Genomic DNA, 25,133 nt, shown 5'->3' with positions numbered 1-25,133 from the left:
ATGACCTATGTCGCCATCTTGGGCCAACCCACTTCCAACATCATTTCCCGTGACCAAGAACCCAACATCCAGAACTGGTGCGTGATGACACGGGATGACTTCACATCTGGCTTCCCTTCCAGACCCCACCACGTGCGATCCATGGTGGCAGCCATCTTCATGATCTCCCGGGCAGCCATCTTGGCAGCAGCTGTCCCAATGATATAGCAATAGCAACTCTGACAGTGAGCTGACGTTGGCTTCCATCGTGCTGGACCAGAGTAGACCACACCAGCTGGGGCAATTGATGATGGACATAGAGATAAATGGCCACACCACAGGCTGCCTGTTCAACCCGGGAAGCACAGGGAGTTTCATACACCCAGGCACAACCAAACATTATTCCCTGACTGTGTCCCCGGCAAAGTTCAAGGTAGTACTAGCCTCCAAATCCGTCTCAGCGGAAATCCATGTGAGATGTACCGTGACCCTAACTGTGAGGGGCACAAAATATAAAAACTTAAATCTGCTGGTGATGTCCCACCTCTGCACACCAGTCATATTGAGGCATGATTTCCAGTGCCAGCTTCAGGGTGTGCTGATGCAGTTTTATGGACCCCCCCCCCCCCACCCATTCACGGTCAGTAATAAACAGTTCCTGGAGGCCCTGCCTGTCCTCCCGAAGAGGTGCAATCATACGCCAGAATGCTGAGCAGGGCATCCGACTCACAGCTTAGTCACCCTCCAGGCCCCTCCGCCCCCTGTTCCAAAACCACACCCTGGACTGCAAACCTGTTACCTCGAAGAGCAGGCAATACAGCCCCGAGGACAAGGAATTCATAAAAACAGAAATGGGCCAACTGCTGGAGGAGACCAGAATAGAACACAGTAACAAGTAGTGGTGGTGAAAAGTGGGGAGAAATACCAGATGATCATAAATTACAGCCAGACCATCAACAGGTTCACCTTATTAGACACCTATCTTCTTCCCCGCATAGCCAATGTGGCGAATGAAATCGATCAGTTCAAGGTCTTCTCCATCATGGACCTCAAATCTGCATACCACCAAATTCTGATTCGCCCAGAAGACCAGCCGTACATGGCACTTGAGGCAAACGGCTGACTAACACTTCTTGTGGGTCCCATTCAGGCTCATGAACGGGGTGTCAGTGTTCCAAAGAGAGATGGATGACAATAAACTAAAAGCTACTGATCCCTCTTTGGATAATGTCACCATCTGTGGCCATAGCCAGGAGGAACATGATGAGAACCTGCAGAGGCTCCTGGCTACCACAATATCCCTCAACCTCACATACAATAAGAAAACGTGTGTATTTAGCACCAAGCGGCTAGCAATCCTGGGGTATGTGTTGGAGTATGATGTCATTGCCCCTAAAACACATGCGCCCCCCCCTTCTAGAATTACCTCTGCCTCAGAATCCCAAGGCTTTAAAAAGATGCCTGGGGTCTTCTCGTACTATGCCAATGGATCCCCAACTATGCCGACAAGGCCCAACCTCTCACCTTTCCCCCGTCAATGGAGGCCTGAAGCTGACGGACCAGAAAGTCATCACTTTCATGTTCAATAACAAACAGTAGGGAAAATCAAAAATGACAAGATCATGAGGTGAATTGAGCTGTCCACCTATAATTATGAGATCTTATACCGGCTGGGCAAGCTCAATGAGCCACCTGATGCCCTGTCCTGGGGAACCTGCGCCAGGGTACAAGTTGATCACTTCCATGATAGCCTCTTCCACCCCGGGGTCACAAGGCTCTACCATTTTGTGAGGTCCTGGAACCTCCCCTATTCAGTGGTGGAAGTCAGGGAGATGACTTGCAATTGCCCGGTTGATGCGGATAACAAGCTGCATTTTTACAGGCCAGAAAGAACTGAACTCATCAAGGCCACTTGCCCCTTCCAATATCTCAACATGGACTTCAAGGGGCCCCTCCCAATCATGAATCAGAACATCTATTTCCTGAATATCATGGACAAGTACTCATGCTTCCCATTCACCATCCCCTACCCCAACATGACCATATCCATGTTCATTAAAGCACTCAGCACAGTATTCACTCTGTTCGGATACCTTAGTTATGTTCATGGTGACCGGGGATCCACATTCATGAGAGAAGAGTTGCAGTAATACTTCCTTTCCTAGGCCATAGCCATGAGCAGAATCACCAGCCACAACCCCCGTGGGAATGGGCAGGTGGAAAGAGAGAATAGTATGATCTGGAAGGCAGTCCATTTGGTTCTCAAGTCCAAAGGGATGCCTGTATCCCAGTGACAAGAGGTCTTTCCTGAAGCAATGCATGCCACCAAGTCCCTACTTTGCACCACAACTAGCGCCACCCCACATGAAAAATTGTTCTCCTTCCCTAGGAGGCCAGCATCAGTAACCACACTGCCAGTCTGGCTGATGACCCCCAGGGCCAGTGCTTCTCCGGAAGCAAGTTAACCCACAAGGTGAACCCAGTAGTCGAGGAAGTGCACCTGCTGCATGCTAGCACACGGTACTCTCTGGTAAGGTACCCAGACGAACGGGACGACACAGTGTCCATCTGGACCTGACTCAAGCTGGGGCCCCAGCACCGGAGGTACACCCAGTAGCCCTGTCAGTGACCAGTTGGCCCCAGGGATAACCCTGACAAGCGATGAAGTGATCCCACTTCCACTACGGCCCCCCGCCGAGTGTTCCTCCCTCACAAACGAATTCCCCACCCCCCATGGAACTAGTACACACAGACACAGCTCAGCCCTCCAACACTCAGCCTGCCAGACAAGCCACCATTCTGCAGGAACTGACGACACAGCCAATACTGCAGTGATCACAGAGTCAGATAAAACCACTGGATTGGCTGAACCCAAGAAATGTTATGGACTGCGCGTCGACTGCCAATGGAGAATGCCCCGCGTCATCCCACAAAAAAAGGGGTGAATGTGGTGGAACACAGTACCATGGGCATGACCTCACTGGGCTGGATTGACTGGCCCGCCTTCTGTACCTGTAACTCTTCCCTGAAAGATCGCCAATAAAGACTGAGAGCCCTAGTCTCCTCCCTTATACCTGCCGTGGACATGAGCCAGCAGCACGTAGAGCCATGCCAAGGTTTTCTGATTAATAAAGCTTTTGACTATTTGCTTCATATCTGCGAGTGGTCATTAATCACACTACAGCCTGGACCTCACCTAATCCTATCTCCCCAGGCAGCTCACTGTCAAACCAGCACGAACAGATAACTGACTTTGAGTGGCTAAAGCTAGCAATGCTGTCTGAACTTCATACATTATAGAGTCCTTTAAGATGGAAATAAGAATATAGATACTATTGAAAAATAACTGGCTGCTACAAACTGTAAAAAAAATGCAATTCGTGACCCAAAATGTATCCATAGATACCAAACGGAGAGAAATTAAAGGTACTATTGGAAAGATAGAACAGTCAATGTCGGGTGTACCGATGACATCTGCTCAATGTGAAAGAAAATTAGAACTCTCTCCACCAATATGATAAAGCTGGAAAACAGATGTGACAATTTGGAAGCAAGGTCCTGGAGAAATAACATCAGCATAGTGGGGGTTCCCAAAGGAACTGACAGCATGAGTTAAAACACAGCATCAGCTTTATTAAAACAGGCATTTGGACTGGATAAAGAGCCACTGGTAGACTGAGCATACCACACCCTACAGCTGATACCAGGGCTGGAGGAGCTCCCATGGGCCACAGTGGCCAGACTTCACTATTACAGTGATTGTATGGATGCCCTATGCCGTGCCAGAGAACGCTGCGAGGTAAAATTGAAGGGGATGACGATCTCAGTTTTCCCTGAAGTGGCCTGAACCCAGGCCAGACAACATCAGACAGGAACTGCATACCCTTCAGGGGGTCCGATAAAGGGTCATCTTACCCAGCCTGACTACTGATTACTTATAGGGACGAGGTGAAAGATTTCTTCTCAGCTGAAGAAGTGAGAGTATATGTCAAGACGTTGAAAAACAACTGATTAAAGCAGGAGTACAGTGGGGCACTGCCACTTGTTGGGCATTCTTATTTTCATCTGCAGTTACCAAACTTGTGACGGTTGTTAAGGCAGAATTCCAAGACTTGTATAATACAGCAGTACTACTGTTAAATTTATACGTGAACATATTGGGCTGAAAGGCATACAGCTGACCGAAGTGCCTTGCAATGTGCCTTAAATCTAATTTGAAATTCAAGGGAGGGATGGTTTTGTTTCTTTTCTCCTTCAGGTCACTCTTCAAGTCCTTGACATTTAGTGGCAAGGACATTTGGACCACATGGATGTAAAATGTTGTTCCCATGGCTTAGTCTTAATACAGAGACAACTGTAATAAGTATGTGGGCATGTGTGCAGATTTGTTTGTGCATGTTGGAGAGGGAGGGGGTTCCACCTTGACGCTTACACTCAATTAGGGTGGTACAGCCCACAAAATCTAAATGTATAACAATGAATCTGAGCACTTCTGGCAGGGGGACACCTGCCAAATATATCAGTAGGAATATCAGAGGAATGAGAAGTCACATCAAAATATCACAAGTTTTCTCCCATCTGAACCAGTTCAAACCTGATATAGTATTTTTGCAGGGGACTCAGCTTCACATTAAAGACCACTGAAGGCTACTACACAATGGATTAAGTACATCAGTTTCTTTATTAAACTGGAGAAAATTAAATACACATTAAGAGGGTCCATTTGATTTTTTTTTCCACAGTTGGCAACCCTTTTTGCATTATTTCTTTGGATGACAAGTGCTTTCGAAGTAAAAAAAAAACTGAGACGATTGTACCAGTTCAATCGGTAATATAGCAATGACACGGTCAGCAAAGGTATGGAGATGGTCAGAGGGTTGGGGTCCGAGCATGTAGCTAAAGGTGTATGTGAACACTTGTGTTTGTGTGTGTTGGTTTTTCTGTTTTAAAAAATAGGAGCATAATGTACATCTGTATAATGTGCATAAAGTAGTTTTTGATGGTCAGTAAATATATTTTGAAAAAATATTTGTTGGATTGAGCACAAAAACAGTTAAAAGCTACAACAGAAGAAGCAAAATTGGATAGGGTTGAATCAAATCCCATTTTTTGCCACTAGTTTTAATCCACTTTGAGCCATTTATTGGAAACTTTAAAAAAATCCCATTCAAGATCGGTATAATTGTCGACAATGTAGTTGATATGCAAAATATACTTATCTGTTAACCAATTTCAGAAATGTTCATTGAATTATCACAGTGAGTGTCTGTTAAAGAAACCAAACTGAATTAAGTGCATCAATGACAAATGAAGTAAAACAGCATCATTTGGGATTTATATTATTAACAGAATTGTGTATTTATGGTTGATAACATCACAGCGTTGGTCAATTCATTTTCATTTTATCATCATCTCACATAGATGAATATATCACAATAAACTGATGGTTAGTCTTTCAAACAATAAAGAAACAGAATTAAAACTGTTGAATGGTTAAAAGCATTAGCAGTACAAGGTCCAGCAAATCAATAAACAGCAGAATGATGTGAGCAGTCGGCTCAGGCCTTTCCCTGAAATAATCAATATTAAACACTTCATAATAGGTTTGGAAATTACCACTTGCCATTGTTATAAATCAGCAATGTCTCTCTTTCCTCACTGGGCGCATCTTGTGAATTTGCAGAGTTACATTTAACAACATTAATGTTTGCCCACAAACTGTTTAAAGTTCAATGAAAACATGTCCGGCGACAGACTATGAATGAACCACAACTCTCTAAACCACAGAGCACAAACAATGATGGACCACTCTGGAGGAGAAGAGAGGGGAGAGAGAAAAGAAAAAAATCACACATGGCTGTAATTGAGCTGAAGTTAATGTTTTAAACAGAACACTTTGGAGGACACAATAAATGTATCAAACTTTCTATCTACACATACACAGTATCTTATACATGTATTCTGAACTTATTTTACAATGGCATTTGTCAAAGTTTAACAATTTACAAGGAAGATGACATTTAAGAACTATTTAAGCCTACAGTTGCACAATAAATGGGTACAACAACAACCCAAACATCTTGACCAACCAACAAAAGAAAATTTGCCATATTTGGTGCCTGATAAGCAGTCAACTCATTGTCATGAAGCTCCAGAGAGATTCAAACTAAACTGATGATCAAAATCATATTATTAAAGATGAAAGCCTGGAAAACAGCCAAAAACAAAATCCAAATTTGACCCCTCCCCTCTATTACCCTCTTCCCTAATCTTCATAACATAATCGGAGAAAATTCCCTACCAATCTAAAAATGTCTTCTTAAAGTTCAGTTGATACATAAATCATTTGCTTCCCAAAATGCAATGGCTTTGAGCCATTTCCAGTAAATGTAAACTACCAAGAGAATTTCAAAGAAGTCACATAAAAGCCACACTAATTTGGCCAGCAAATGAAATTTAAATAGCAATGAGCAATTTATGGAAAATATTGCAAATCTATTGTTATTATTTTCTTGTTCATTAAATGTTGCAAGTAAACCAAGGTGTTCTTTTGAGAATTTGAATTGTTGATTTTGCAATAGTCTCATCATCCAGCATCTATACTCTTTCTCTTTTATAAAAAATACTACTGTTAAACATCATTCAATTTCTTCTTCTCCTCCTATTCCTTCTCACCATCCCCACCTTCTTTCCACTCCCTCACGCCAGGACTGAAAATAAATTGTAGAGATCCTTTTTGCAAGGTCCTGTGGATTCAAGACATCCAACGAACTGGACGTCCATGAGCAGTTTGTCCACTGGTCTATTTGCCTCAACAAACATTTCCAGCAATTCTTTGTTTTTACTTTAGAAACTGATTCTTTTGCGAGTTACTTTGGACCGAGAGTCCTGTGGGCACATCCGGAGATGCTCAGCAAACCAAACCAGCTCAAACATTCAACAGAACTATTTCAACATTTAAAAGAATAAGTTGGTCTACAACACTTAAAGTCGCAATCCTGTCACTAACATTCAGTAATTTTCAAGGTGATAAATGTCTTGATATGGATCTATGGCAAATCATCAAACAAGCTTAATTTTGGTGTTGCATAAAATTGCTGCTCTGAAGGAGAAACACAAATGATAAAAGATAAGCAAATTGACACAGCTTTATCACCATGACATTCCATGTTGGAGGGGAGGCAAGGTTGAAGGAGGGATATGGAGAGGAGGGGATGGAAAAAAAGTGAGAGGAAATTTTTTTGTGTCAGCATTACAGATCTTCTGATACAGTAAAACACCTGGTGTCCGGCACCTATGGGGATTGGTAAATGCTGGATAAGTATATTTTCCAGTTTTTGAAACATTCTCACAATGCCTAACGAGCATGTCTGCATTAAGAATAAACAATTTAAAAGCCAATAATACTATGCTTGCACTGAACAAACTTCATTTGCATGAAATGTGAACTAATAAGCATTTTACTTTATTTTCAGTCACATTCTTTGAAAATCTTTAATCATCACTGCATCTGTTGGTTCCTCGCCCTCCATCGGGCCGCCCAAAAGATGAACAATAACATTATAGTTAATTAAACCCTCCTCCCCCATCTTTACAGATAAAGCCTCTGACCAGCATGACTCTGATGAAGCAAGGATAAGGAGACACCTGAAAAGAGTCACCACAACAGCGAGTGGCATCACCACCTCTTCATTCTGGGCAAAGCTATTGGTGTTTCACACAACTTTATTCAAACAGCTGCTACGAGACAGCACGACCAAGGCACTCCACTGTTCCCATCTTCACCAAAGGTTTAAGTGTTACTTCAGATAACATTTACTTTTACAATTTTAAACTTAGATACTTTAACCCATCATTTTATTCTTATTTATTTTAATTTTTATAAATTTATTTTCCTTGCTTTTTTGCCAGTTGCCGGAGGCTGCCAGTTGCACAAATTCCAGATATCAAGTGTTTTACTGGATACAGATTTACAATTTTATAATTTCTCTCCTGCTGGGAAGTCTCACCTTTCTGGTGCCCTACCAATATCAGGTTTGTCACCAGGGTGATCTCAAGATGAGGATAGGTATGTTACCAAAGGAAGAATCAGAGATGTATCGAATAACACTATCCCAAATAAATGCTGTATATTCCCAACCGCCACGCAAAGAACGACCATTGCAGCGATGGGAACAGAATATTCTGGAAATGCTCAGCAGGCCAGAGAAGGGAAAGGGTGGCATTTTTCTACTTTCATTTCAGAGTTTCATTATCATAAATGTTTTGATTTTTAGTGTCTGTTCTGGGTTTTTCAGCCCAGACATGACTCAGGATAAGGAATCCACTCAAAGGGAAGAGAAGAAAAATAAACCTATTTTAAAAAATGACAAACATAATTAACTTGAAAACCATGCAATTTACTCCAACAAAGCTGCATTTTGAATGGATGCAAATTGTTGACACCACACACAAACCATCTGTACTAGGAAACCTCAGACGGTACTTTGTAAAGCTTCCAGAATTTCAAGGTAGCATGAATGGCTTGCTGCAGACATTCTTTTTGTTTTTAAAGTTTTTTATTTTTCACATTCTGAACCATATTAACCAAAATGCACACAAACATTTCCCTCTTGAATATACACAGTGTCATTTTCTCTCCTTTTCCCCCTCCCTCCTTCCCACCCCCCCTCCCTACCCACTAAACATTCAACATATACAACACAATAAACCCATTAAACAATGTCATCACACAAAGAAAATAAACAAGAAAATTATGTCATCTACTTTTACACACTGGGTCAGTTCATTTCGTCTTCTTCTCATTCTATCATTTTAGGGGGTGGAGGTCCGCAGTAGGCCCTCTCTGTTGTGTTCCATGTACGGTTCCCAAATTTGTTCGAATACTGTCATGTTATTTCTAAAATTATATGTCATTTTTTCCAATGCAATACATTTATTCATTTCTATGTACCATTGCTGTACTCAGGTTCTCTTCGGATTTCCAGGTTTTTTGCTACAGCTAAGGCTATCATAATAAATCTTTTTTGTGCTTCATCCAGTTTGAGGCCTAATTCTTTACTTCTTATATTACTTAGAAGAAAGATCTCTGGATTTTTTGGTATGTTACTTTTTGTGATTTTTATTTAATACCTGATTTAGATCTTCCCAAAACTTTTCCACTTTCTCACATGCCCAAATTGCATGTACTGTTGTTCCCGTTTCCTTCTTACAACGAAAACATCTATCTGATAATGTTGGGTCCCATTTATTTTACTTTTGGGTCGTGATATATAGCCTAAGTAACCAATTATATTGTATCATGCGTAACCTCGTGTTTATTGTATTTCTCAAAGTTCCGGAGCATAGCTTTTCCCAGTTTTCATTTTTTATCTTTATGTTTAGATCTTGTTCCCACTTTTGGTTGGGTTTACACCTTATTTCATAGTTCTCTTTCTCTTGCAGCTTGATGTGCATGTTTGTTATAAATCATTTAATTATCATTGTGTCTGTAATCACATATTCAAAGCTGCTTCCTTCTGGTAACTTCAGTCTGTTTCCCAATTTGTCTTTCTGGTAACCACAGCCTGTTTTCCAATTTGTCCTTCTGGTAACCTCTGCTTCCCAATTTGTGCTTCTGGTAACCTCAGTCTGCTTCCCAATTTGTCCTTCTGGTAACCTCAGTCTGCTTCCCTATTTGTCCTTCTGGTAACCTCAGTCTGCTTCCCAATTTGTCCTTCTGGTAACCTCAGTCTGCTTCCCAATTTGTCCTTCTGGTAACCTCAGCCTGCTTCCCAATTTGTCCTTCTGGTAACCTCAGTCTGTTTTCCAATTTGTCCTTCTGGTAACCTCTGCTTCCCAATTTGTCTTTCTGGTAACCTCAGCCTGCTTCCCAATTTGTCCTTCTGGTAACCTCAGCCTGTTTTCCAATTTGTCCTTCTGGTAACCTCAGCCTGTTTTCCAATTTGTCCTTCTGGTAACCTCAGCCTGCTTCCCAATTTGTCCTTCTGGTAACCTCAGCCTGCTTCCCAATTTGTCCTTCGGGTAACCTCAGCCTGCTTCCCAATTTGTCCTTCGGGTAACCTCAGCCTGCTTCCCAATTTTCCTTCGGGTAACCTCAGCCGGCTTCCCAATTTGTCCTTCTGGTAACCGCAGCCTGCTTCCCAATTTGTCCTTCGGGTAACCTCAGCCTGCTTCCCAATTTGTCCTTCGGGTAACCTCAGCCTGCTTCCCAATTTGTCCTTCGGGTAACCTCAGCCTGCTTCCCAATTTGTCCTTCGGGTAACCTCAGCCTGCTTCCCAATTTGTCCTTCGGGTAACCTCAGCCTGCTTCCCAATTTGTCCTTCGGGTAACCTCAGCCTGCTTCCCAATTTGTCCTTCGGGTAACCTCAGCCTGCTTCCCAATTTGTCCTTCGGGTAACCTCAGCCTGCTTCCCAATTTGTCCTTCGGGTAACCTCAGCCTGCTTCCCAATTTGTCCTTCGGGTAACCTCAGCCTGCTTTCCAATTTGTCCTTCGGGTAACCTCAGCCTGCTTCCCAATTTGTCCTTCTGGTAACCTCAGCCTGCTTCCCAATTTGTCCTTCTGGTAACCTCAGCCTGCTTCGCAATTTGTCCTTCTGGTAAACTCAGCCTGCTACCCAATTTGTCCTTCTGGTAACCTCAGCCTGCTTCCCAATTTGTCCTTCTGGTAACCTCAGTCTGCTTCCCAATTTGTCCTTCTGGTAACCTCAGTCTGCTTCCCAATTTGTCCTTCTGGTAACCTCAGTCTGCTTCCCAATTTGTCCTTCTGGTAACCTCAGTCTGCTTCCCAATTTGTCCTTCTGGTAACCTCAGTCTGCTTCCCAATTTGTCCTTCTGGTAACCTCAGTCTGCTTCCCAATTTGTCTTTCTGGTAACCTCAGTCTGCTTCCCAATTTGTCCTTCTGGTAACCTCAGTCTGCTTCCCAATTTATCCTTCTGGTAACCTCAGTCTGCTTCCCAATTTGTCCTTCTGGTAACCTCAGACTGCTGCCCAATTTGTCCTTCTGGTAACCTCAGTCTGTTTCCCAATTTGCCCTTCTGGTAACCTTAGTCTGCTTCCCAATTTGCCCTTCTGGTAACCTCAGTCTGCTTCCCAATTTGCCCTTCTGGTAACCTCAGTCTGCTTCCCAATTTGTCCTTCTGGTAACCTCAGTCTGCTGCCCAATTTGTCCTTCTGTTAACCTCAGTCTGCTTCCCAATTTGTCCTTCTGGTAACCTCAGTCTGCTGCCCAATTTGTCCTTCTGGTAACCTCAGTCTGTTTCCCAATTTGCCCTTCTGGTAACCTTAGTCTGCTTCCCAATTTGCCCTTCTGGTAACCTCAGTCTGCTTCCCAATTTATCCTTCTAGTAACCTCAGTCTGCTTCCCAATTTGTCCTTCTGGTAACCTCAGCCTGCTTCCCAATTTGTCCTTCTGGTAACCTCAGTCTGTTTTCCAATTTGTCCTTCTGGTAACCTCAGTCTGTTTTCCAATTTGTCCTTCTGGTAACCTCTGCTTCCCAATTTGTCTTTCTGGTAACCTCAGCCTGCTTCCCAATTTGTCCTTCTGGTAACCTCAGCCTGTTTTCCAATTTGTCCTTCTGGTAACCTCAGCCTGTTTTCCAATTTGTCCTTCTGGTAACCTCAGCCTGCTTCCCAATATGTCCTTCGGGTAACCTCAGCCTGCTTCCCAATTTGTCCTTCGGGTAACCTCAGCCTGCTTCCCAATTTGTCCTTTAGGTAACCTCAGCCGGCTTCCCAATTTGTCCTTCTGGTAACCGCAGCCTGCTTCCCAATTTGTCCTTCGGGTAACCTCAGCCTGCTTCCCAATTTGTCCTTCGGGTAACCTCAGCCTGCTTCCCAATTTGTCCTTCGGGTAACCTCAGCCTGCTTCCCAATTTGTCCTTCGGGTAACCTCAGCCTGCTTCCCAATTTGTCCTTCGGGTAACCTCAGCCTGCTTCCCAATTTGTCCTTCGGGTAACCTCAGCCTGCTTCCCAATTTGTCCTTCGGGTAACCTCAGCCTCCTGCTTCCCAATTTGTCCTTCGGGTAACCTCAGCCTGCTTTCCAATTTGTCCTTCGGGTAACCTCAGCCTGCTTCCCAATTTGTCCTTCGGGTAACCTCAGCCTGCTTCCCAATTTGTCCTTCTGGTAACCTCAGCCTGCTTCCCAATTTGTCCTTCCGGTAACCTCAGCCTGCTTCCCAATTTGTCCTTCTGGTAACCTCAGACTGCTTCCCAATTTGTCCTTCCGGTAACCTCAGTCTGCTTCCCAATTTGTCCTTCTGGTAACCTCAGTCTGCTTCCCAATTTGTCCTTCTGGTAACCTCAGTCTGCTTCCCAATTTGTCTTTCTGGTAACCTCAGTCTGCTTCCCAATTTGTCTTTCTGGTAACCTCAGTCTGCTTCTCAATTTGTCCTTCTGGTAACCTCAGTCTGCTTCCCAATTTGTCCTTCTGGTAACCTCAGTCTGCTTCCCAATTTGTCCTTCTGGTAACCTCAGTCTGCTTCCCAATTTGTCCTTCTGGTAACCTCAGTCTGCTTCCCAATTTGTCCTTCTGGTAACCTCAGTCTGCTTCCCAATTTGTCCTTCTGGTAACCTCAGTCTGCTTCCCAATTTGTCTTTCTGGTAACCTCAGTCTGCTTCCCAATTTGTCCTTCTGGTAACCTCAGTCTGCTTCCCAATTTATCCTTCTGGTAACCTCAGTCTGCTTCCCAATTTGTCCTTCTGGTAACCTCAGACTGCTGCCCAATTTGTCCTTCTAGTAACCTCAGTCTGTTTCCCAATTTGCCCTTCTGGTAACCTTAGTCTGCTTCCCAATTTGCCCTTCTGGTAACCTTAGTCTGCTTCCCAATTTGCCCTTCTGGTAACCTTAGTCTGCTTCCCAATTTGCCCTTCTGGTAACCTCAGTCTGCTTCCCAATTTGTCCTTCTGGTAACCTCAGTCTGCTTCCCAATTTGTCCTTCTGGTAACCTCAGTCTGCTTCCCAATTTGTCTTTCTGGTAACCTCAGTCTGCTTCTCAATTTGTCCTTCTGGTAACCTCAGTCTGCTTCCCAATTTGTCCTTCTGGTAACCTCAGTCTGCTTCCCAATTTGTCCTTCTGGTAACCTCAGTCTGCTTCCCAATTTGTCCTTCTGGTAACCTCAGTCTGCTTCCCAATTTGTCCTTCTGGTAACCTCAGTCTGCTTCCCAATTTGTCCTTCTGGTAACCTCAGTCTGCTTCCCAATTTGTCTTTCTGGTAACCTCAGTCTGCTTCCCAATTTGTCCTTCTGGTAACCTCAGTCTGCTTCCCAATTTGTCCTTCTGGTAACCTCAGTCTGCTTCCCAATTTATCCTTCTGGTAACCTCAGTCTGCTTCCCAATTTGTCCTTCTGGTAACCTCAGACTGCTGCCCAATTTGTCCTTCTGGTAACCTCAGTCTGTTTCCCAATTTGCCCTTCTGGTAACCTTAGTCTGCTTCCCAATTTGCCCTTCTGGTAACCTTAGTCTGCTTCCCAATTTGCCCTTCTGGTAACCTCAGTCTGCTTCCCAATTTGTCCTTCTGGTAACCTCAGTCTGCTTCCCAATTTGTCCTTCTGGTAACCTCAGTCTGTTTCCCAATTTGCCCTTCTGGTAACCTTAGTCTGCTTCCCAATTTGTCCTTCTGGTAACCTCAGTCTGCTTCCCAATTTGTCTTTCTGGTAACCTCAGTCTGCTTCCCAATTTGTCCTTCTGGTAATCTCAGTCTGCTTCCCAATTTGTCCTTCTGGTAACCTTAGACTGCTGCCCAATTTGTCCTTCTGGTAACCTCAGTGTGCTGCCCAATTTGTCCTTCTGGTAACCTCAGTCTGTTTCCCAATTTGTCCTTCTGGTAAAAGATTCACTAAAAGATTCGCTAAAAGATTCGCTAAAAGATTCGCTAAAAGATTCGCTAAAAGATTCGCTAAAAGATTCGCTAAAAGATTCGCTAAAAGATTCGCTAAAAGATTCGCTAAAATCAAAAGCAAATCAAAAATCTCTTTTGGGCTGTGAAAATAACTATGACTGCCATTCCTGTCAATGAAATTATCAGATTTCAACCACTGTTTGCTTGTGTCCAAATCTGTATAATTCATTGCTTAAATTACAGTTCTAATATTGCCGAAAAATGAAAGACTTTGACAAAGATGGAACAAGTACAGAAAGGTGCAAATCTTACCATCTCACCTTCAGCTTTGGACACTACATTTATGAAATTTGATTGAGCAGAGAACAACTTTTCTGGGATAAAATTGGGAAAAGTAACTGCAGTAATTTGAATTTCTTTGCAGACCATAGGCCAAGCATCCATTCTTTAACAATATAAACCTGGATTAAAAGCCAGGAATGTGCATTTAGAATAATTGGTAGAAGGATTAAAATCAAAGATTAGGAAAAATATTTTCACCTGGGGAAAGTCAGGGAGTGGATCTCACTGTAGAGGGAGAAGCCTCCATCACGATTTGTTAAATACTTTGATGTTTCCTTGAAGAGCCATGATCTACACGCCCAAGGATCAAATGCTAGAAGGTAGGATTCCCTTCGACCAATGGGCAGATGACCTTCTTCTGGGTCATATATTTTCTTTGATTCTTGATATGAAAACAAGTTGGCAGGAGAAGACAAAATTGCACCAAGCAAAAGAGGTTAAATAAAGTGATTGGAGAAACATTGAATTAATAGATTATGTGGGAGAAATGGGAAATTGATAGAAAAAGTTGATAAACCGACTGTTTAAGTAGTTTGAAACCAGCAACTACTGATGTACTGAAATCTGGATTATTCTGGGTCATAAAACATCAAAATTACACATGCCGTTTCACCAAGAAATTCATAAAGCAAATAGTACACTGCAAGAGGGTTAGACTGCAAAATTAAGGAAGCCTTGCTGCTTTGATAAGAGCTTTAGTGATATTACACTTGCAGTTTTGGTCTCTATACATTGTATCCCCTGAGAAAGATTCAGTATAGTTTCACCAGTCATCTCCTGGAACAAAGGAACTGTCTTAGGATGGCAGAATTGGAGTGATTGGTCTTCACTTGCTAGAGTTTAGAACAAGTGGTGATAACATGATTCTGAGAGGGACTGCCAGGATGTATCTGGCTGTAAAGTCAAGAAGAATACATGATATCAGGATAAGGGGTCTGCTATTTATCACAAAGTAAAATTCTCCACCTGGAAGGCTGCGAATGTTCAGTAAATGTGAATATTTGAAACTGAGATCAACAGGATGCAAAGGAGATCTGAGACCAATGAGATGGTGAATTAGATGAGGTGTGGTGTGAAACTGCCTGGTCTGATGCATTGGTGCAAAGTGAATACACCAAGATGCTGCAGAAACTCAATCAGATTCGCAGAATCCATAGGAGGTAAAGATTTATAACTATTGCTTTGGGCCTGAGCCCTTCCTCAAGTTGGAAGTTAGAAAAGACAGGCTTTGGTGTTCAAGGCTAGGGTAAAAAGAGAAAGAATGGGAGTGGGAAGCGTGGTGACCAACAGACAAAGGGTGTTAATTCAATATAAGAGAATGCAAGAGAGAGAGAGAGAGAGAGAGAGAGAGAGAGAGAGAGAGAAAGAGAGAGAGAGAGAGAGAGAGAGAGAGCACGCGCGAGAGGAAATGAGACATGGTGGGGGGGCAGAATCCTGTCTCTTTTCTCACTCATACCTTGAGAAAGGGCTCAGGCCAAAACGTTAGTTTGATACAGTTTCTTTACCTCCTATGGTGCGCCCTGGAATCGGCCTGCGTGCATTTACTCCTGCCGTGGCCAAGTAAAGGGGATGCAGCATTGGTTGAGGATCAGAAAGAAAAGTTCTAGTAGAAAATTTTTTAAGACTGGAAAGAACTCTGCAATGGAGTTCACAGTTGTTAGTGTTTAGACTAGATTGGAAAGAGACTGGTCGTGTTATGTAGACATAGTATTGTACTTGTTCTCATTGACCGCTCCCGGCCTGGGGCTCGGCTGCCAACGGTTGGGCTGTCCGGGCTGCCGGGGTTTGCCTGGCGACAGCGGCCTGTGTTCGGTGCTTGGGCAGCGGTGTGGGCAGGCCCGGTCTCGGCTGGCTGTCTCTCCCTGCGATGCGGCTGTTAACAATGGGTTAAACCAGAAAGTGTTTTGGGCTAAGCCGGAGGCCCGAGGTCCTGTTGCTGCTGCCGCCGGAGGCCCGAGGTCCTGTTGCTGCCGCCGCCGGAGGCCCAAGGCCAAGGCAAATAACGTCTTTGGAAGACTACACAAAAGAGTCTGGATAAACAACCACCTGAAGAAACACACAAAGATCAGCGTGTACAGAGCCTTTGTCATACCCACGCTCCTGTTCGGCTCTGGATCATGGGTCCTCTACCGGCATCACCTACGGCTCCTAGAACGCTTCCATCAGCACTGTCTCCGCTCCATCCTCAACATTCACTGGAATGACTTCATCATCAACATCGAAGTACTCGAGCTGGCAGAGTCTGCAAGCATCGAATCCATGCTGCTGAAGACCCAACTACGCTGGGTGGGTCACGTCTCCAGAATGGAGGACCATCGCCTTCCCAGGATCGTGTTCTATGGCGAGCTCTCCACTGGCCACCGAGACAGAGCTGCACCAAAGAAGAGGTACAAGGACTGCTTAAAGAAATCTCTTGGTGCCTGCCACATTGACCACCGCCAGTGGGCTGATCTCGCCTCCAACCGTGCATCTTGGCGCCTCACAGTTCGGCGGGCAGCAACCCCCTTTGAAGAAGACCGCAGAGCCCTCCTCACTGACAAAAGACAAAGGAGGAAAAACCCAACACCCAACCCCAACCAACCAATTTTCCCTTGCAACCGCTACAACCGTGCCTGCCTGTCCTGCATCGGACTTGTCAGTCACCAACGAGCCTACAGCAGACGTGGACATACCCCTCCATAAATCTTCATCCGCGAAGCCAAGCCAAAGACCTCCTATGGACACTGCAAAAGCAGCTGAGTTTCTCCAGCATTTGTATTTTTACTAAATTCACAGCATCTGCAGATTTTTGTGTTTCACTCCTGACACATTAGTACAGCAGGTCTCAGCGGCTAATTCTGCATTGATTCTTGATGTTCTTAATTGATAAAGTCAGTAAACAGAGAGCAAAAATTTTAAGATCAACACCTATATATAAAAAAAATAATTGTTGACTGTTGTATCTGAAAATGTCACATCAGTAATGTGAATTAATTAAATCACCCAAAAGTAAAAAAGAAATATTTGTGAAAAGAACATTTTTTAAAAAGTCATAATTATGGTTATTCTACCTCATGGATGAGCAGATACTAAGAGGTGAATGGTCTTTGCAGTGAGGCACTCTGTCTGAAATGCTATCACTGACTCAGGCATGGAAGGCAAAAGATCGACTAATTGAGCTGTAATTCCTATTATTGCATGATAAGAAGTTACCCCTTCAGATTCCTGGACTGGGGCCAGTCACACACAGTACTGATCTGCTAAATCAGGAGAATGATGAGTGGAGTGCAGTTTTTGACAAATGAATTGTTCATTGTTCACTTAATTTGCAATCTAAACATTACTGAATCTCTTTAAACAGCACTTTGATGATTCTGAATGAGAAACAGTTGGGCAATCACAGAATGCACCTCACTCAACCAATAATATCTGCGATAATATTTCTGCAATAAACTACTTTAAAGTTCTGGGAGCACAGTTAGGAATGCAGGCCAAACATTGTGAAATGGTTCATATTCATCAAATAACAGCTTGAATTTGAAATTAGGTTTTCCTAATTTCGTTCATTAAAACATAAACTTCAAATAATAAATAATGTGATTAATTATTTGGCTGAATATTCAAATGGACTTTTTAAGATTTTATGACCAATTATATCATTCTTCAACATAAAGTTCTATGATGGGGACAGACATTTTGAAAATTATGCAGATACTGAAGGATATTGACAAAATTGGATAACAATGGATACCCAGAAATTGAAAAGAAATAAAGAAAACTTTTGAATGGAAAGCAGTAAAGTCAATGATCTTCTGAGCAACTTGCTTGGCAACTGATTCCTCATGCACACATTACAGGAAAATCAAACTCTGCAAAGAGGAATACTCATCATCACACCTCACCACATCCCTATCATCGGACTAGATCCTGTCCTAAGGATGACATGAGGATGCCCTGCAAAAGGTTGTTGACAGTCCAGTTCATCACAGGCAAAACTCTCCCCACCATCAAGAAAATCTACATGGAACACAACAGCAATCATCAAGGATTCACATCACACAGGACAAGCTCTGTTCTTGCTGCTACCCTCAGGAAAGTGGTATAGGCGCCACAAGACTCATACCAACAGGTTCAGGAACCGTTCCTACCCCTCCACCATCAGACTTTTAAACAACAGACTCAATCAGTCCTGTTTAAGGATCCCAAATACACTGGACCCATTTCAATTCACTGATTGAAGAAACTGTTCCACAAATGATGCCTTAGCCTTATCTCTTTGCTCTTCCCTGACCCACCTGGAGTAGGACACCTCACACGCCAGACTGCTGTTCATCAACTTCAGCTCTGGATTTAATTCAATCATTCCCCCGGGGCTAGTGGAGAAGCTGTCCTTGCTGGGACTCAACACCCCTCTCTGTAATTGGATTCTGGACTTCCTAATGAAAAGACCAAATCTGTCCAGGTCGGTAGCAGAACATCGAGCACCATCACACTGAGCACTGGCGCACTCAGGGCTGTGTGCTCAGCCTGATCCTGTTCACACCACTGACCCACGACTACATCGCCTGATCCATCTCCAACAGTGTCATCAAGTTTGCAGATGACACAACAGTAACGTAAAACAGAAGTAAAACAGTAAAAAGTAAAATGAAAATCTGCAGACACCGTGATTGAAGTAAATCAGCAGATCAAACAGTGTAGAAGTAAAACAGTATTTTGTGGACACCGTGGTTGAGGTAAAAACAAAAAATGCTGGAGAAACTCAGCAGGTCAAACAGTGTCCTTTATATAACAAAGGCAGAGATACACAATTGACGTTTTGGTCTTGAGCCCTTCATCAAAGTATGAGAAAATGCCCGTGAGCATCAGAATAAAAGAGGAGGGAGAAGGGGGGGCTGACAGGGCGAGAGATGATAGGTGAAGAAGGCAGGGAGGGGACAGCAGCACTGACCAGGAGGGGTTAAGGCAGGGCTGTGTAGGTGAAAGAACTGGAAAGGCAGGAAATGGGGGAGGGGAAGAAAAGGCAAGCAGGTCGAATGGAAAGCAGTAAAGTCAATGTTCCTGCCATGCAGCTGGAGAGTGCCCAGACAGAAAATAAGGTGTTGTTCCTCCAATCTGTAGGTTGTCAGGGTGGGACACTACATAAGTCCATGGACAGACATGTGAGCACAGGAGTGAGACCCAGAATTGAAATGGATAGCCACTGAGAGGTCGCTGTGGTTCCGAACAGAGAGGAGGTGCTGAGCAAAGTGATCTCCCAGTCTGCGGCTGGTCTCTCCAAAGTAGAAAATGCCACAAAAGGTGTATCGGATGCAGTAAGTAAGTCCTCTGGATGTACAAGTGAAGTGTCCTTTACAAAGCAAAGGTAAAAATATATAACTGATGTTTCAGGCAAGAGCCCTTCATCAAGGTTTGGAAAAATGTCACAGGCTGTCCCATCCCTCCCTCCCTTCTTCTCCACCTATCACCTCCAGCCTTTTTGACCACACCTCTCTCCCCCAACTCTTTAGTTCAGTCACCTGTTGACATTTTTCCAAACCTTGATGAAGGGCTCTAGCCCTAAACATTAATTATGTACTTTGACCTTAGCTATACAAAAGATACTGCTCAACCTGCTGAGTTTCTCCAGCTTTGTATTTTCACTTGACACAACAGTCATTGGCCTCATCAGCAACAATGATGAGTCACGCTACAGAGAACAGGTGGAAAATCTCTTGGTATGGTGCAAGAATAACAACCTGAGTAGCAACATGGACTGAGATGATCGTGGACTTCAGGAGAACCAAGAATGAGAATGCTCCTCGACACATCAATAATTCTGTAGTGGAGAGTGGAGAGCAGCAAATTCCATGGAGTCCACTTATCTAGTGATCTATTGTGGACACACATCTCCCCAATTGTCAGGAAAGTGCAACAGCAACTGAACTTCCTGAAAAGACTGAAGCAGGCAAAGGTATCGCCCGCCATTATGTCAACCTTCTACGGGAGATCTATCAAGATCACTCTGGCTGGTTGTATCATAGTGTGGTGCGGTTTCCTCAGAAATGGATCAGAGTTCAATCCACAGGACCATAAGAGTGACAGGGAGGATCACTGAGGTCTCGCTCCATGGAACCAGAGAACATTACAGCAGAGAAACAGACCCCTTTGGCCCTTCGAGTCCGTGCTGAACTATTTTTCTGCTGAGTCCCACTGACCTGCATGCATTCCAAAGCCCTCCATTCCTCTGAAATCTATGTGCCTGTCCAAATTCTTCTTAAATAATAAAATTGAGCCCACTTTCACCTCTTCAGCAGTAAATCTGAACTTGATCTCCAGAATCTCAGCAACTAAAAAGTGAGCTTGCATTCAAACCTGCAACATTTCTTGTACTTGCCCGAGGGTTCTTGGTGCCAATCAGGTCTGTGCCAGCCCCTCGATCCCAATTCTTCATGGCCATGCATATTATTTTCCTCTTGCCAATTAATTCCATTTTGAAGATTTTTTTTCTGTAAATCCCCAAGTCCTCTTTCTTTCTTATGAAGTGAATTCCAGATTATTACTCCATGCATTAAAAAAGTGTTTTCCTTTTCATCTCCTTTGACCTTTTACCAAAAAAAAAATCTATTCCTGTCAAAACCAGTCATGACTTCTACTAAATTTCCTTTTTACTTTCTTTGCTCCAAGCTCTTCATGTCTAAAATCCTTTCGTCCTCAAAAAACTTACTGATCCCCAGATCAGAAATATAATTGGAATACTTTTTCGGGCCATCTATATTGGGAAATATTGCTGCATGACACCTCCGCTGCCAATGTGTAGGACCAGAGAGAACCACACGTACACAAATGGCACATTAATCCCAAAGGATCCACCCTTCTGCATGAACTGTGGATAATCATAGCCTGTTTCAGAACTGATCCTGGTCAGTGCTGCGCCTTCCTATCAAATAGACGCTCAAAGAAGTCCTATTGAGCCAGGGCAAGCCACGGAGACACTTCATCGAACACAAGCCTCCAGGAGATGTTTGCAGACCTTCTGAAAGATACTCAAGTTCTTGCACCAGAAGCTCTGGTCTGCAAACCTAACCCAGACATTGACGTGCGGGTCGTAAAAGAAATCAATGATCAAACTAGAAGACGCATTACTTGTCTCATTGGATGCAGCCAGTGATAAATGACCAGACAATGACCAGGGCACCAGCTGCTCACCTGCACTGCACCAAGATTATCTCCGTCTGAAAGGACAGACAGGACTCCAGATGCAAAAGGTGGCACGTCCGACCTTTTGCTAAGTAAATCACGACTCGCCCGAGATGATGCCGTGAAGTGGGTCTCAACTCTGCCTCTCGGTCACAAGTTGACTCGAGGTGACCAGACAAGACAAATAAAACGGAATGAAATCAACCGCCATCGGATTGAAGAGCCGCCCTTGCATCGGCTCCGCGTCTGATCAAACCATCCAAGACGTGGTTTCTCTCCTCAGATGCCTTTGCATTTTTGCGCCGCGCTCGCAGGGCGATGGACTCCCTCCCCTCCCAGCCTCGGCCACCATGCTCCGCCTGCGTGCGGAGGCGAGTTGTGGAAACAAAGTGCTCTCTTCTACCGGGGAATTGGAGATCAACGAACGGCTGTTCCAACCCAGAAGAGGTACCTCCCATGTCGTCCACCTCCCTCTTTATTCACTGTGACAGATCAGATTGGAAACTTCCCAAGTGCTTGACCCATGGCCATCCTGCTGCTCAAACCCGAGGCAATCCGGATTATTTGAGAGAAATATGCCCCAAAGCATCACCTTCCTCCCGAGCGCCCATCAACATGGTAAATCGCCGCCTTCCCCGGACCCTTCTCAGCTCAGTGGGGCTGCCACTCCATCTCAGCCTGGCCGAGCGACTGGGGCTCGGGTGGAGAGAGGTTGCGAGGGTGGGGGCAGAGCTGCGGTGGAGCCCGTAAGCCGTGCAGGCAGGGGAGAGTGACCCCCCCCCCCTCCCTCCCAACCCCACGCACCGGTCACACCGCCCGGAGTGAACGAGGTGACACGGAGCAGTGAAGTCGGGGTGAAACAGGCACCTGAAAATCAACAGGACGGGCAACACTCAACTTTCACCGTGAGCTGGACTCGGGGACCTGCGAGTCCGCAACTTCGCTGCAACTCTCCGCAGTTCACGGAGCGAGTGCGCCTGCAATTCACCACCTCCCCCCACCCACCCCGCTGCCATGTGTGGTCAGGCTCGGCAGCGTCTCCGCCTGCCCCGGGCACGACCCCTTACCTTGGTTCAGCCGTGCCAGGGTCGGTAACCGAAACTTGCCGACGATCATGTCCAGCGGAAGAGATACCGAGCTCCATTTGATATCAGACGTGCCCGAAGACTTGTCCATTTTCCGGCATCATAACTTGTGCCGTGGGCTGGCAACGTGCGAGAAGCAGCGGCGACCACACACTCCTGCCGACCCAAGCGGGCTTCCACCAAACGCCATGTTGCAGGCAGTGAATCCGGCAAACCCCCAGCGAGGCGAGCACCTCCTCCCGCAGCTGCACGCTACGCCTCTACGGCCGGCCGGGCCGGTGGTCACCTCCTCGTCACCGCACTGCTCACTCCCCCTCCCCCCACAGAGACCCCGGCACCGCCATACCCCGTGAAATCCTGGAACAGCGGCGCTCTGTTCACTCTCCCCGTTGAGACCCCTCCCCTTGGAGACCCTCCCCATCCTGACCTTGTCCACTCTCCCCACAGAGACCCTCCCCATCCTGACCTTGTCCACTCTCCCCACAGAGACCCTCCCCATCCTGACACTCCCCAGCGACCCTGCCCACTCTCCCCACAGAGACCCTTCCCATCCTGACACTCCCCAGCGACCCTCCCCACCCTGACACTCCCCAGCGACCCTCCCCACCCTGACACTCCCCAGCGACCCTGCCCACTCTCTCCGCAGAGACCCTCCCCTCCCTTACTCTACCGCCATTCCTCAGACTTTCCATTCTCACCAGACACCCCTCCCCACTCCACCCAAAATTTCCACTCTCCTGCGACCCTTTCCCCAGACAGAAACTCCTCTCCTCCCTGACAGCATACTGTATCTTCCTGACACTGACTCCATCGACCCAACCCTATCTGCCCTTTATATAGTACCCCCACCTCTCTACACCCAATACTAACCATGACGCTGCTCCCCAGCCCATCCAGATTTCATATACACACACCCACTGATGATCCCTCACCGTCATATCTGACTTTGCTTCCCCAACACTTGTCTGTTCACACAGATGAAACTCTCCCTCCTCCTACCCACACTCACTCCTCCTACCCCGACACAACTGCCTCACCTTGACTCCACAAACATGCTGCCATTTCTCACACTCAAACCCACCCCACACATTAAATCTCCCTGACACCCAGTCTGGCCCCTCCCCTTGTTTGACTGCCCCTCAAGGATGCACATATCTCCTCTCACACCTTGCACTGCTCCTTCATCAGACACTGCCCTCCCAGATTCAAATTCTCTTTTCCCATGTGATGTTTGCACCTCTCCACACATTAGGTTCCCCTATACTCATTCCATCTCCCCATACATGAATGCCACCATCCCCCCTCCACCCCCCAACCACCATCTCCACACCAACACTTTCTCCTTCATCCTGATTGCTACACTGTCCTCCTGTTGCAGGTCTGCATTTAGCAAAATACAATGCCTTTTGAAGAAATCTAGCTGTAGCGATCCAGCAATGTCTTTGTGGGAAACCTTACCTTTTTTCATTGTCGGCTGCAATCAGGCAGGGATTTCTGATGCCCAACGGTTGTCGGATCACAGTGGCCGAGCAGTCAATCCTACTGAAGAATTCTTACAGAAAGGAAAATCAAGAGCCATAATGTTCAACAAGTATGTTTAACATTGCTCAAGGTGAAGTGTGAATCAGATAGATGAGGCTGAAATTTAAATATCAAGTTCGTAAGAATTTTAACATTTGAATTGTTTGTCTAAATGAATGACAAACCATAGTGATTTTTAAAATCAGGTTTAGACAGAGATCATCGCACTCTTTAGAATTCACTTACGCCTAATGATACAAAGCACAATACTGCCAAGGTATTTTGAAATGAGAAGTTTGTAAAAGCATGAAAAGCTCTTCTGAGCTCCTTTAAAATCACAGTGGATGAAAACTACAGAGCAGTCAGCCCTGTGTTTGTTGGCTTCACACTGGAAACAAACATCAAAAATGAATAAGCAGTCAAAGCTGGAAATATCTAATTTCACTGGTTTAAAGGGGCCAAAACCAGATATGTGGGAAATACAGCCAGCAGTGGGAAATCTTTCAATATTCAGTAAGGGCACTTCAAATTAAATACATTTTTACTTGGCATGAGACAGGAAATTGGAAGTTAGGATCTGAAAGATAATTAAGAATGTTAAAGTTGAAAACTGACCAAACACTGAAAAGTGAGAGGAAAGGCACTTGAGGCACCGAAGAAGCAATTCATGTTTTACAGAGTGAAGTGAATACGACAGGATGAAAGTGGAACAACCATCCCTGTGGATGAATATTGAGGACGAGACTTATAAACATGGTAATATGATCAGAAAGAAAAAACGTCAGTCTGCTCAGATGATGTACTTCCCACACCACTCAATGAAGAAGAGCAAGGCTTAAAGTATCTGATATAGAAATTGAAATATCAAAAATGTTACACCTGTTTCTGAAAGGAGAGAGGATCAAGCCCAGAAGTGATTCCAAAATGTGCCTTGTAAAACACGGTATCCGACACAACAGTCCTGGAGCCACCTCATGCATTTGCCACCTGCAGTAATCACACATGCAAACTCACGATAGGTACTCCTCATTTGGTCAGGCATGACAGGTGTTAAGTGGCAATGCTTTGTGCAGAGACAGGAACTTAGTACTTTCACAAATTGACCAAAATATTTTGTTAACCTATTGAATCAATTAAACACATTCAAATGATAAAAATTAACAATTAAACATTTAGCAAACAAAACTAAGAAATGGTACTTGTA

At 44.7% G+C, this 25,133-nt stretch overlaps 1 protein-coding gene across 1 annotated transcript in view; it reads right to left on the bottom strand.

Moving 5' to 3' along the window:
• The window catches only part of gareml (GRB2 associated, regulator of MAPK1-like), a 183,292-nt gene extending 160,679 nt beyond the window's left edge, over window positions 1-22,613 (bottom strand). Inside the window, exon 1 of the mRNA XM_069886562.1 lies at window positions 22,391-22,613. Within this exon, the coding sequence (XP_069742663.1) occupies window positions 22,391-22,499 (109 nt within the window). The 5' untranslated portion in view covers window positions 22,500-22,613. The remainder of the gene's footprint in view (window positions 1-22,390) is intronic.
• Window positions 22,614-25,133: the final 2,520 nt, after the last annotated feature.

Source organism: Narcine bancroftii, chromosome 6 (assembly GCF_036971445.1).
Source record: "Narcine bancroftii isolate sNarBan1 chromosome 6, sNarBan1.hap1, whole genome shotgun sequence".
Classification (NCBI taxonomy): domain Eukaryota; kingdom Metazoa; phylum Chordata; class Chondrichthyes; order Torpediniformes; family Narcinidae; genus Narcine; species Narcine bancroftii.
Note: the sequence above shows the minus strand (reverse complement) of the source record. Positions and strands in the feature narration are given on the sequence as shown.